The sequence below is a fragment of the Onychostruthus taczanowskii genome, unplaced genomic scaffold (assembly GCF_017590055.1).
Source record: "Onychostruthus taczanowskii isolate IOZ18803 unplaced genomic scaffold, ASM1759005v1 scaffold97, whole genome shotgun sequence".
Lineage (NCBI taxonomy): Eukaryota > Metazoa > Chordata > Aves > Passeriformes > Passeridae > Onychostruthus > Onychostruthus taczanowskii.
The window spans coordinates 248915-260917 of record NW_024507768.1 but is presented as its reverse complement, the minus strand read 5'-3'; the positions used below and the strand labels follow the sequence as shown (position 1 = coordinate 260917).

The 12003-nt window shown below is 44.2% G+C and overlaps 1 protein-coding gene across 1 annotated transcript; it reads left to right on the top strand.

Moving 5' to 3' along the window:
* Positions 1–488: 488 nt before the first annotated feature.
* CAPZA1 (capping actin protein of muscle Z-line subunit alpha 1) lies at positions 489–11717 on the top strand. The gene is made up of 10 exons (XM_041427098.1): positions 489–638; positions 4669–4732; positions 4971–5022; positions 5842–5905; positions 7243–7449; positions 7830–7909; positions 8333–8411; positions 8906–8977; positions 9554–9616; positions 10214–11717. The coding sequence occupies exons 1-10, from the start codon at positions 600–602 to the stop codon at positions 10352–10354; spliced, it is 861 nt and encodes a 286-aa protein (XP_041283032.1). The 5' UTR covers positions 489–599; the 3' UTR covers positions 10355–11717.
* The last annotated feature ends 286 nt before the right edge of the window (positions 11718–12003 follow it).

Below are 12003 nucleotides of genomic sequence, written 5' to 3'. Positions count from 1 at the left end.
GCAGCGCCGCCGCTGCCCTCCGCCATCGCCGCCGCCGGGGCACGCCGGGACGGGGGCGGGACAGGCACCGGGGCGGGGCTCCGCCGGCACGGGCAGCCCGTTCACCGGCCCCATCGCCGCTGCTCCAGGGCGATGCGCGGACCGATCGTCCCCCACAGCACAGCCGGGATGCCCGGAGGCTCCGGGACGCGGCAGTCCCGCCACCGCCGTGCTCCCGGCAGCGAAAAATCTGCCCGTTCCTGTGATGGTGGCAGCACGGCGTCTGCCCGCAGCTAAGATGGCGGCAGCTGCGCTTCCGGTTTACTGTTCCCGGCCGTCTCAGCCCACGGGGCACGGCGAGACAGGGCCGGGACGACCAGGGCGCGGCTGCTGTGGGCAGCCTGTTCGTCGAGTCCATCACCGCTGCTCCGCCCGAACGTATCCCACACAATGACCGGGAGGCGGCGGTTCTGTCAGCCGATAACGCGAGAACGCACCCGTTTCTACCATGGCGGCCAGGCGGCGTCTGCCCGCAGCTAAGATGGCGCCAGCAGCGCGTTCTGTGCGCCGCCCGGCGCTCCCGGCATGCCCTGCGCGGGGCCGGGCACACAGCTGCCAAGATGGCGGACCTGGAGGAGCGGGTGTCGGATGAGGAGAAGGTAAAGGAGGGGGTGGCCGCCCCTCCGCTGTGGGCCTGCGCCGCTGCCCCCGGGAAGGCACCGGGTGGGGAGTGGCGGGCAAGCTCGCTTGGTGCCGGTGTGCCGGCCTGCGAGTGCTTCGAGGCGGGCGGGCTCCCGAGACCACCGGGCCGCCGCCGCCCGGCTGAAGGACCAGCTGTTCCTTACCAGCGCAGCGCTTTGCCTTCCGATTTCCTCATTGCCTTCCGATTTCCTCATTGCCTCCGTGCAGCTGATGCGTCTTGGCCGGTTGTTGCCCATGAAAATGGGCAGTCTCAGCCTAAACCAGGGCAGGTTTGGACATCAGGAGGAGCATCTGAACAGAAAGGGCGATTAGACGCTGAAGGGGCTGCCCAGGGAGGTGGTGGAGTTCCCATCCCTGGTCAGGGAAGGCCCGGAGGTGGCTCCTAGTGCTCTGGTCTTGTTGACAAGGTGGCAGTCAGTCACAGGTGGGTCGCCGGGTGATCCTGAAGGTCTTTCCCAACCAAAATGATTTTGTGGGAATGTATTTTCTGCGCTGCTTTTCCCAAATCAGCAAAGTAACCAGGGTGTCTGTAAGGTACTTTGCAACCTCTTCACCTCCTGAACACCCTCTGAGTGTGGTGTTGCATTTTCTGCTCACCCCAGCTGCTGACAGGGACTTTGATGTAGAACCTGAGAATCCTACTGGATGGAAAGGACTAAGTCAGAGCAAATAGAGCCTAATTATTTTGGGAAAGGGGGAAATGAGCAGTTTGTTGTTCTTGTGTAGGAGTGTGGAAAAGTTACGTACTGCAAGTTCTCTGCTAGGTCGTACGCTGTTGTCTGCACACAGTAGTTTAAAAATGCACTGTTGCTCTTCCTTACATCATCAGTGTTACACTTAGTGCTTGCTTTGTTTCTTAACATCCTGCAGCAGTTGTCAGGCTCATGGATTTTCAAGAATCCTACAAGTCCAGCAGTTGCTTTCATTTTCCCCTTAAACTGCATTTTCAGCTTCATTTCGGTGACATCGTTTGTGAAACAAGCAGGGCTTTTGAGGTGCAGTTCATCTGTTAGTCAGTATTTTAGGTGGTGTTTGAAATAAGTATTCCAGAGCAGAATTGATGTGGCCTTTAGAACACTCAGTTTCAGCCAACTCCATGCCCCACAGAGGCAGAGAAGGATAACCTTAAAGGAGGATCTGAAAGAGAAACATGCAGCAAAGGTTTGCTGTAGTGTGACTGTTCAGATGAGTCTAGAACTTTATATATGTTAATTTTTAAAGTTTGAGTTTACTGGTACTTTAAAGCAAAAAACCCAAAAACGTCAGTTGAGCAACGATATTAATTCCTTCCATCCTCCAGGCTTCACTCCTTTATTCCCTTTTAATTTCTCAGCCAGGCTGGGAGAGCTGGGGGTGTCCAGTCTGGAGAGGAGAAGGCTCCAGGGAGACTTTGGATCCCCTTCCACCCCCGGGGGGGGCTCCAGGAGAGCTGGGGAGGGACTTGGGACAGGGCCTGGAGGGACAGGACTGGGGGGAACAGCTTCCCACTGCCAGAGGGATGGGGAATTGGGAATTGTTCCTGGCAGGGTGGGCAGGCCCTGGCACAGGTGCCCAGAGCAGCTGTGGGTGCCCCTGGATCCCTGGCAGTGCCAAGGCCAGGCTGGGCAGGGCTGGGAGCAGCTGGGACAGGGGAGGTGTCCCTGCCATGGCTGGGGGGCACTGGGTGGGATTTGAGGTCCCTTCCAACCCAACCAGTCTGTGACTGTGGGATTTTCTTATCAATTCCTCCGAAATCTCCCCTGTTCTGCTCCCGCTCACTCTGCTGCTGTTCTGCCACTTGAAGCTAAGGGCTGAGCAGCTTCCCTTCCCCTCAGACACCTTCCCCATTTTAGAAGCAGGAAGTTGATGCTGCAGAGCTGAAGTGACACCTGAAATGGCCCCGGGGCCAGGAAATGGGGCAGGTTGCAGAAAGTCCTATTTTGGTGTTTCTGCAGAGGAGCATCCTGACACCACCCTCCAATCAACCAGCTCCAAAAACCAGCAACCATTCAAGTGCTTGACATTTCAAACTAATCACTCCCCAGCCTGCCTCCTGCACCCCTGACTTCAGTAGTTGGACTGAAATGTTTTGTATTTTATTGATCTGTGAGAGGCAGGGCAAGGGATAATTATCCAAGTGAACACTTTCCACTTGCAGCCTTTGCTTGGTTCAGAACTGGCTTTGTAATAACGTTTGATTGAAGTGCAGAGGCCTTTTTGTGCTGATTTAATTTTTTTCATCCTTCCAAGTGAGAGAATTTGTGGAAGACTGTAAAAATCTCTCACTGAACACTTGGGGTTTTTTTCTGTTTGTTTGTTTTTCCCATAAGGATTTCCTTATGAGAATCCATTGATCTAAACTTCAGCCTACTAAAACAGTGTCCCCTTTTGCAAGGGTTTCATGCTCTGCAGCCACGTCATCATTGCATACATTTTTAAGACATTAAATTTTATGGCTTTTTAGAGGCCTTTTTTGCCATATGTTGAAGCACCTTGTAAAAGAGAATCTGTGCATCTGGGGAGTTAATTTGCAGGGCATCCTGGCATTAGTGGTAGATACTTGGGGGAGCTTTAGCACACTGATATTCTGTGCTGTGCTGACAGTTGTGTTTGCTCAGAAAAGCACGTGGTGTCCCTTCAGAAATCTTGCAGCTCTTTGGGGCAGACTCTGAGCAAAGTGCACTGAGCTGCAGGGTCTCTAAACCACTGCCAGGCTCTCTTCATCACCACCCAAATTTCTGACAGAGAAATTCGACAATATTGTGGCAGCAATCTGTGCTAATTACAGCTCTTTAAATAGTGAAAGTTTTCAGTTTAAGAGCTCCATTTTTAGAATTACTGTACACTTACCAACCTAAAACCAGAAAATTAAGATAAAATGGTTTTATGTCCTGCATTGTATCAATTACACAAGATACTGTCTTTTTAATGTGTTTTTTGTATTGCTTAATTTCTTCAGCCACAAATAATTTATATCTATTTTTTGAAATCATTTCTAATTTGGAAGGCAGTCTATTTTTATCTGAAGCTCAATCCAGTTAAGGCAGAGTTGTTACTTGATCCTGTTGGAATAAGGCAATTACCTTTTGTTTGGAAAAGTGTTTATTTCTTTTCATGGCTTGCTTTAAATAATTATGTGACAAAGAATACAAACAATTTCACATTCAAACAGGGAAGACTGTTGAGAGAAGTGAGTTATTTCCAGCTCTGGTGATAACTCATGTGAAGCAGTTATATATATATATATATATATATATACACAATTCTTTGTTTTGCTGCTCAAAATGAAAAGTAGAAAGTAATCAGAGTTGTAATGAGCAATTCTGCAGTCACTTTCAATAAATGTCTTGTTAGACCAGAGAGGCTCTTTGGTCAGCTTTGTTAGCTGGAAATGTTAGCTGTCAGAGGAAATGGGATGTTTTTATTATTCTGAGGGAGAGGTTTAATTTTGTGGCATTTCCTTTTTCATTTCTTCCAAGATCTTTCTATTCCCTTTGGTCCTGTAAAAGCCATAAAAGACTTTATAATGAAAACCATAAACTCTTACCAATTCCAACAGAATCAATATTTGGACCACCTAAATTCTAACAGTGCAAGATGTGTATATTGGATTTCGGAACACATTGCAATTTTATTACACTTCTAGAAGAGACAGGGTTCTTCTTTTCCAGATTCAGAGTTTCTGGACATTGAAAGTTGGCTGTTTCAGTTATTGATGCCTTCATCATCACAGTTCAGTGCCTTCACAGAAACCCAGAATGGTTTGGGTTGAAAGGGACCTTGAAGATCATCCAGACTTCCCACTAGACCAGGTTGCTGCAAGCCCTGTCCAGCCTTGCTTTGAGCACTCTTACAAGACTATTTCTACCTTGACAATGCATGCCTAGACTTCTCCCTAAATCTGCCACCTTCTGTCACTTCAGAGTTGGTTTTGTTGGCGAATTGCTTCGATATGTGTGAACTCAGTAAGTTACTTTTGTCTTTAATTACTTTTCTGCTTCATTGTAGGTGCGTATAGCTGCAAAATTCATCACTCATGCACCCCCTGGAGAGTTCAATGAAGTATTCAATGGTAAGCAATTAAGGAAAAAATTATCTCTGGTGTTTTCTTCACGTTTCATCTATTATGAGAATCTAAGGCTGTGTCACACCATACTGCTTTGAAGGTTAAGTGGCTAGGGAAAGCATGCAGTCCTTCCTTACTGCTTCTGCCTGATGAAATTATTTCATCTTTTAATGTTTGCATTTGTACAGTTGAAAACAAAGTGCATTAAAAAATCCAGTAACACACTTGGACCTTTCTTCTCCAGATGTCCGGTTATTGCTCAACAATGACAATCTTCTCAGGGAAGGAGCAGCACAGTAAGTACTGAGATTTCAAACATAAATTACCATCAGAGATCCTTCTGTTTTCTTATACCCATCATTCTGTGACAAAGAGAACCATTTGCTGTATTCAGAGCAATCTTATGTAATTCCTTAGCCCACCTAACAAAATACATAATGAAAGGTGTGGATGATTCTTTTTAAAAGCCCTGAATTGGAATTTGTGCTGTATAAAACTGACAGGAAGGCATTCTGCCAAAAAGTTTCACTCTGCAGAGCAGAAATGTCTGAACATGTTGAATCATCTGATTTATAAAGTGAGTAACTGAAACACTGATTAATCCGTAGCCTAAGTTTAGAAAAATAACTGCCCTCAATAAAAACTTTTCAAAATTTGTTGTTTACTTCCACAGCTTTATTAGAAGGTGCTTAAAGATTACACAAACAGGCTTTTTGATGCTAAGATCTATTTCAGGCTAGGTGACGTGTCAGTCAGCAAGTCTTTACATAAGAAAATTGTTGTAAATATTCGTCTGTTCATTTGTTTACCTTGCTGCTGTTTAAATTGTATCTGGGGTGTTCCTGTTTTGCCTTGGCTTGCTCACATTTCCCCAGGCTATCTGCTGTTCTACTTTTGAACTCTGTTTTCCTGGCCATCGCTAAACAAACCTGGTTTTAGATCTGGGGTTTTGTAGCTATCTACAATAAAAGGTACTGGAAAGTCTTTTAACGGTGCTTGTGTGTGTTGTTCGCCCAGTTAAGTTGATGTTTGCTGTAATGTAATCACACAGCTTACTTGAGTCAGGATAAATGTGCACGTGCAGCTAAAGTTCATGTTCCTCTGGTCCTCTGCAGTGCATTTGCACAGTACAACATGGATCAGTTCACTCCGGTGAAGATAGAAGGGTACGAGGATCAGGTGAGAGGAAACTTTGTACACTTGCACTGTGAACAAGCAATAAAAATGTTCTTTCATCAGGATGTTGGCTCACAAGTCAACGTCACCATCAGCTGACTCACTCATTCTGCTCACAAGGTACCAGCCCTCCTCCTTCCCCCACATATCACTGTGACAAACTTTCCTTGATAAGAACAAAGCATAACCAAGATGTTCTCCAAGTTCTGTGTCGTACTACTTAGTAAATCCAGTTCATTGTTCCTTAGAGCTCTGTGCTGAAGTCACTGGAATTTGACTTGAGTATGAGTGATTAAAGATTACTGTCTATTTAAAGCTGACTTACAAATCCTTATGTTGCTACTTGCTTACAGTTCCTACTGACAATTGATAATAGATTCTTAATAGTTTGTTTGGTTTATTTTCTGCAATTTTAATCCATTCCTAGCCACCCTAAAAAACAATCTTTGTTTATACCAAATCATTGATTTGGTGTAGTGATTATACCTAATACAATCCAGTCTGTGCCACCAAAACAAGTTATTTCAGGGTTGTTTTTTTTTTTTATTCTTTTTTTTAGAACAAACAGCGTTATTTCAGGGGTTTTTTTTTAATTCTTTCTTTTTTTTTAGAACAAACAGCAAGTGGTAGAGAAGCCAGAAAGCTGCCTGACCATCTGCTCTGTTCTCTGAGCTGAGCTCTGACCCAGCTTTCCTAGTGTCCCAGATATGTTTATGGGAGTATGGGAGGCATATGTTAAGAGGGCTGTTCATAGAAATAGCTTTGATGAGAAAGTTACAGCACGACCTGCAAAAAAACAACCAAAAAACCCACCCCAATAAAGTCAATATTGGTGAAAAAGAAAAAAGAAGGGAATGTGCAATGCTGCTTTACTGTCTGCTTTAGTTGGTGTATTTTTGAAGTAGTCACATCTGTGTACCCTTCTTGCCCAGAAGTAGAGCTATTGCAAAACATGGAACATGGCAACAAATGGTAGATTTCAGAGTAAAAGTCTCTGTTTCCTTTAGAAACAAGGAAAACAGCTAAAATCAATTTAAATGCAAAGCAACCTGCTTCTATTGTAAGGATACCCAATTTTAAGCCAAATATATACATTATTATAGTTCAGCCTTTTCTGGGACAGAAGTCTAAGTGCAGTATTACTGTGGAGAGCACAGAGTTACCTTCAGCCTCACAACAACTGCTAATTTAAATTATTACCGAAAATTTTTGCTTTTCTTCATGTGACCTTATAGCTCAGTGAAAGAACCTGTTGTAACACTGATCTGCAAGTAGGGGAAAATGCAAAATAACACATCTACATCAGCCTAAATGTATCATCATTTCAACTTCTATTCCAGGTCTTAATCACAGAACATGGTGATCTGGGCAATGGCAGATTTTTAGACCCAAGAAACAAGCTTTCTTTTAAGTTTGATCACTTAAGGAAAGAAGCAAGTGACCCCCAGGCCGAGGACACAGAGTCGGCTTTAAAACAATGGAGAGATGCCTGTGACAGCGCCCTGAGAGCCTACGTCAAAGACCATTACCCCAATGGCTTCTGCACTGTTGAGTATCCGTCTTGTTTCCCCAAAAGTGTGTGCCTCTGAGTCAGGCAGTCCCAGAGCTGGGCAGAGCTGTTGGAATTCTCCATTCTCTCTAGCATTTTGGCTGACTTTGGAATGATTTTTCCAAAGAGGGTGCAGCTATCTTGGTATGCACGCAGAGGTAAAGATGAATTAGACCCTTTTTATAGGCATGACTGCCAAGCACCTTCACACCTACCCATAATAAGATGCCTGCCAGGGGAGGTGTTGGACAATGTAACTTGTGGTGCATGTTCCCGGTGAGGTACCACCGCAGCAGCCTGCACCCTGCTGCCAAGAACAGAGATGAAGAATGGCTTTCCTTAGCTCTTGGGCCTTTTTAACTCTTTTTCTAAATACAGGTTTATGGTAAATCTATAGATGGACAGCAGACAATTATTGCCTGTATTGAGAGCCACCAGTTTCAGCCCAAAAATTTCTGGTAAGACTATTTCAACACAGTGTGTTTTCTTTCTTTGCCTGGTTCCTCAAACCAACCCATCCTCTAGCTCTGACACGGTCTGAAGGACAGGGAGTTTTGGGCTTCCCAAGGAGTTCTTTTCCTTGTGTAGTCTGTTTTCCTTGCAGCCCCCTTGGCACTTACCATACTCTTCCTGTGACCTCTGTGGAGGAAAAGGCATTAGCAGAGCTGGATAGATACTCCTTTACATCTTGGAGCTTCTTTGTACTGAAACTGCATTATATTCAGCTGGGCTGCAGAAATTTAACTCCATGCCATCTAAAGCACTAAATCCCATGTGGTGGTGGTGATAAGACAACATCAGAAATAACTTGGCTGTTAATTTCCTTCTTTTTGCTGTTAGAGCTTCTTGGAAATAGTTTTTCGTGCTTTGATTGCTTTTAGGAACGGGCGCTGGAGATCAGAATGGAAGTTTACCATCACACCACCAACAGCTCAGGTGGCTGCAGTGCTCAAAATCCAGGTGAGTTATTCTTCCCTGCAGTGACAGGAGAAGCTGCATTGTGCTTCTCTTACACAAATGCATTTGGTTCAGAGAAAGATCCTGAAATGCTGCAGAGATGTCCTTCTCAAGTCAGGATGTTACTAAACTAAACAATTCAGCAAAGTAATTCTTAAATCTAGTATTCCAGGAATAGTCTCAGATCTGGCCTGTGGTTTATTATGTAGCATTACCCTATAGGCCTCCACTTTGCTTCACTTTATAGGGCTAAAACCTCTGCCTTGAGTCTTTTATAATTGCTCTTACGTCAGCTCTGGGCTTTCACTGATTAACAGAATCTTGAACAGTCTTGACAAAGAACGAAACCTTTTAGAAAATCCATCCTGCTTTTAGTCTCCATGTAAGCAGAGAAGACTGCCACTATGGTCTGTAGTGCCATTTTAGTAGCATTTGGGGGGTCAGGAATTCTGGAGGGAGTAGTCATAATAAAACCTGCATTCTGTCTTTTTGTCCAGGTGCATTACTATGAAGATGGCAACGTCCAGCTGGTTAGTCACAAAGACATTCAGGACTCTGTACAGGTGTCAGTAAGTATGCTAAAAGGTCTTTATGATAAGCAACTGTTTTCATTCCTTTAATAGCTCATGAAGCATGCACTGCTCTGACTTCATTCTCTTGACTTCAAAGTAATTTTAGGGTGAACAGTAAATGTGGCGTTTAGAGTCACGTAGGAATCCCAGATTCCCAACTGCTTAAAATTCAGTCTTATTACAGAGTCTGTATTGGGAAGCTTCTCTTGGAAGTTAGGGTTAAAAAGGACAGAATATGCTTTTCTATCTCTGTGCAAGGGAAAGAAACAGAGACATATGCTAAGGGAAATCAAGAAATCCTCTAGTATGGTAGAGGGAGCAGCAGCTGCAAAGTGAATCATTTTACCATGAAGGTCCACTTCCTTTTTGCTCACTAGGGTGCAGCTCTGTTCCAGTTTGGAGCACAAGCTCTACCCAGTATGTAGTAAGGGAAAGGAATCCAGCTATAACCACAAGGCATAAGCTGATGATGTCACCTACTTTATCTATACTCAGCCTATCATTTGAGAAGAAATCTATTGTGTAGCTTATGTAAGTTGCTCTTAAACATGCAATTATTTATTTCCTTTGCAGAGTGATGTCCAAACTGCTAAGGAGTTTATTAAGATCATAGAAAATGCAGAAAATGAGTACCAGGTAAGACCAGTAGTAGTTAAATAAAGCATAGAATCATATCAGTCTCCATTTGCAGTTAGTGGAAACATGGAAAACTGACCTCTGGTTCTGTTCCTGGCTGAATCTGGTATTGCCTGTAAGAATTACTTAGAAAAGGGTAGTAGCATTTGTTTAAAAAATACAGTTATAAAGCTGTACAGTTACAGTTACAAAGCTGTGTTGTAATTAACTATCAGCTTTACTGTATGGTTTTTTTAAAGGGTTACAAATGATACCTGGAAGGAGCATGGGAGGGGAGTGGGTGAGTCAATGTATTTTCCTCTGTGACAGTTAAAAATTCTGAGGAGGGAATTGGTGCAACAGCTTGTGCATTGTCCCAGCCTCTGTGCAAGGAGACTGGAAAGAGAGAAGTCAGTGAAAGACCCAAGGAGATGCTGCTACATGACAGGGCAGGTGAACAGAAAACCTTTGACTTGCACACACGCTGATGACTGCATTGTTAATTTAGTTAATAGTGTGCCTTACACCTTACAGAAAGGAGTTTGTGGCTTTAACACCAAGCTGAGCTGTCTCCTAGTGTTTTATGCGTGCCCTAACCAAATCTGCTTGCCCTTGCAGACAGCAATCAGTGAAAACTACCAGACTATGTCAGACACCACTTTCAAAGCCTTACGCCGGCAGCTGCCCGTCACCCGCACCAAGATTGACTGGAACAAAATCCTCAGCTACAAGATTGGCAAAGAGATGCAGAATGCTTAATGCAGAAACAAGGAGGTGTATGAAACAGTCATGTGCAAAAAAAACAAATGTGGTCCTATGCCAAGTAGATGGTTTTTAAACCACAGCAGCATTTTTTAGGGCTTTCAAAGTTAACAGGTTTTCTAGCCTGAGAGGGAACCGTGGAACAAATAGTTGTCTTTGTGTTTTGTGTTTCCTGCCACATAAACTTCCTGTTGTAGCTGCATTTAATAGGTCATTTAAATTCAGCCATTCGTGGCTCAGAAGTATAGCTGTTTTCAGTCACTGGCTGGAAAACTTCCTAGCTGGAAAAGCCCTATTATGACCCCAGGAGAGGGTGCAGAGCGTTCCCTTCACCTGTATCCAGCACTCCAGGTATCCAGTAAGTTTGTCAAACCTGCCAAGAGCTCATGGCACTGCAAGACACAGGAAGTGCAAGACAGTGAGTCCTCGTGTATCCTTATTCCCAGCCTCCACAAAGCAGATATCTGCAGGCTTAGATTTTGCTATAGAAAATGAGTTTACAGGATCCTTTACAGAGTTCCCTGCTGACCCAGCTCTTCTGGGGACGCAACTTTTTTTTAATCTGAAGATTTGAGCCATGTTCCCTAAAAGTGAACATCTTTCTTCTCCCCTCCCTCGTGTACGTACGGTTACCAGACATCTGCATTTTTACAGAACTACAAGATGAGTTACTGCTGATCCACAAGGGCTGGATGGTGGTTAAAAATGCAAATGTCTACAAAATAATAGGTATGTTGTGCTTTAATGCTTTGTGGCAGGTTCATAGATTTGTATCACAGGTGTATGGATGGATAGTGTACAAAATAAATAAACTTGCACCAAAGTGAAAGAAAAAATCCTTTCCATTTGTCTCAGTTGTGGACAGTTTCTTGTCATGCTTAGAAGGGATTTTGGAATTAATCTCTTCTACATGCTTGCTCTGCATTACTATTTTCCCCCTCTGACATCAAAACTAGCAGTCATAACAGTTTCTGTGAAGGGGAGGACGAAGAGAGAGACATATGCCTTTCTCAGATCTTGGAACACAGATTCACTACAAAGTGAACCTCCTTTGGTGAACTCCCTTTGCTTTGTTTGCACTTGGTTATCACTGGGCGCCTTGCAGGTTCTGGTTCTTAAACTGGCTCATGTCTCCTTGTTTTTAAATACACAAAGGAAAAAGGGTTGGGAAGAGAGGGGTGGGGTTGCCTGTGCAGTACACTTCAGGTTTCGCACAGTAACGCCGCAAAATAAGTGTTTATCCTTTGTGAGTTTTATCTAATTAAAATATATTTGTATTTGCTGCTGAGACTGACAACTCATCCCTCAGGCATCCTCTGTATCAACCAGTCTAGTGCAAATACACCAGTCTTTGTTTAAAGCCATTTGTGTCTGTTCTTTCATGGTCTCACTCCTGTTAATTCCTGAAGTCTAGGAAGTGTTGGCGTCACCATCCCTGAAAGTGTTCGAAATGTGAATGTGGCACTTGAGGACCTGGTTTAGTGGTGATCACAGTGGTGGGGCTGGGTTGGTGGTTGGACTTTAATGATCTCAAAGGTCTTTTCCAACCTTAACAGTTCTGTGATTAATCAGGGATGATATCACGCCAAACCCATGGGTGATGCTCCTGCCCTGGTATACAGACGGGAAATGGAGGGCTGAGCTTC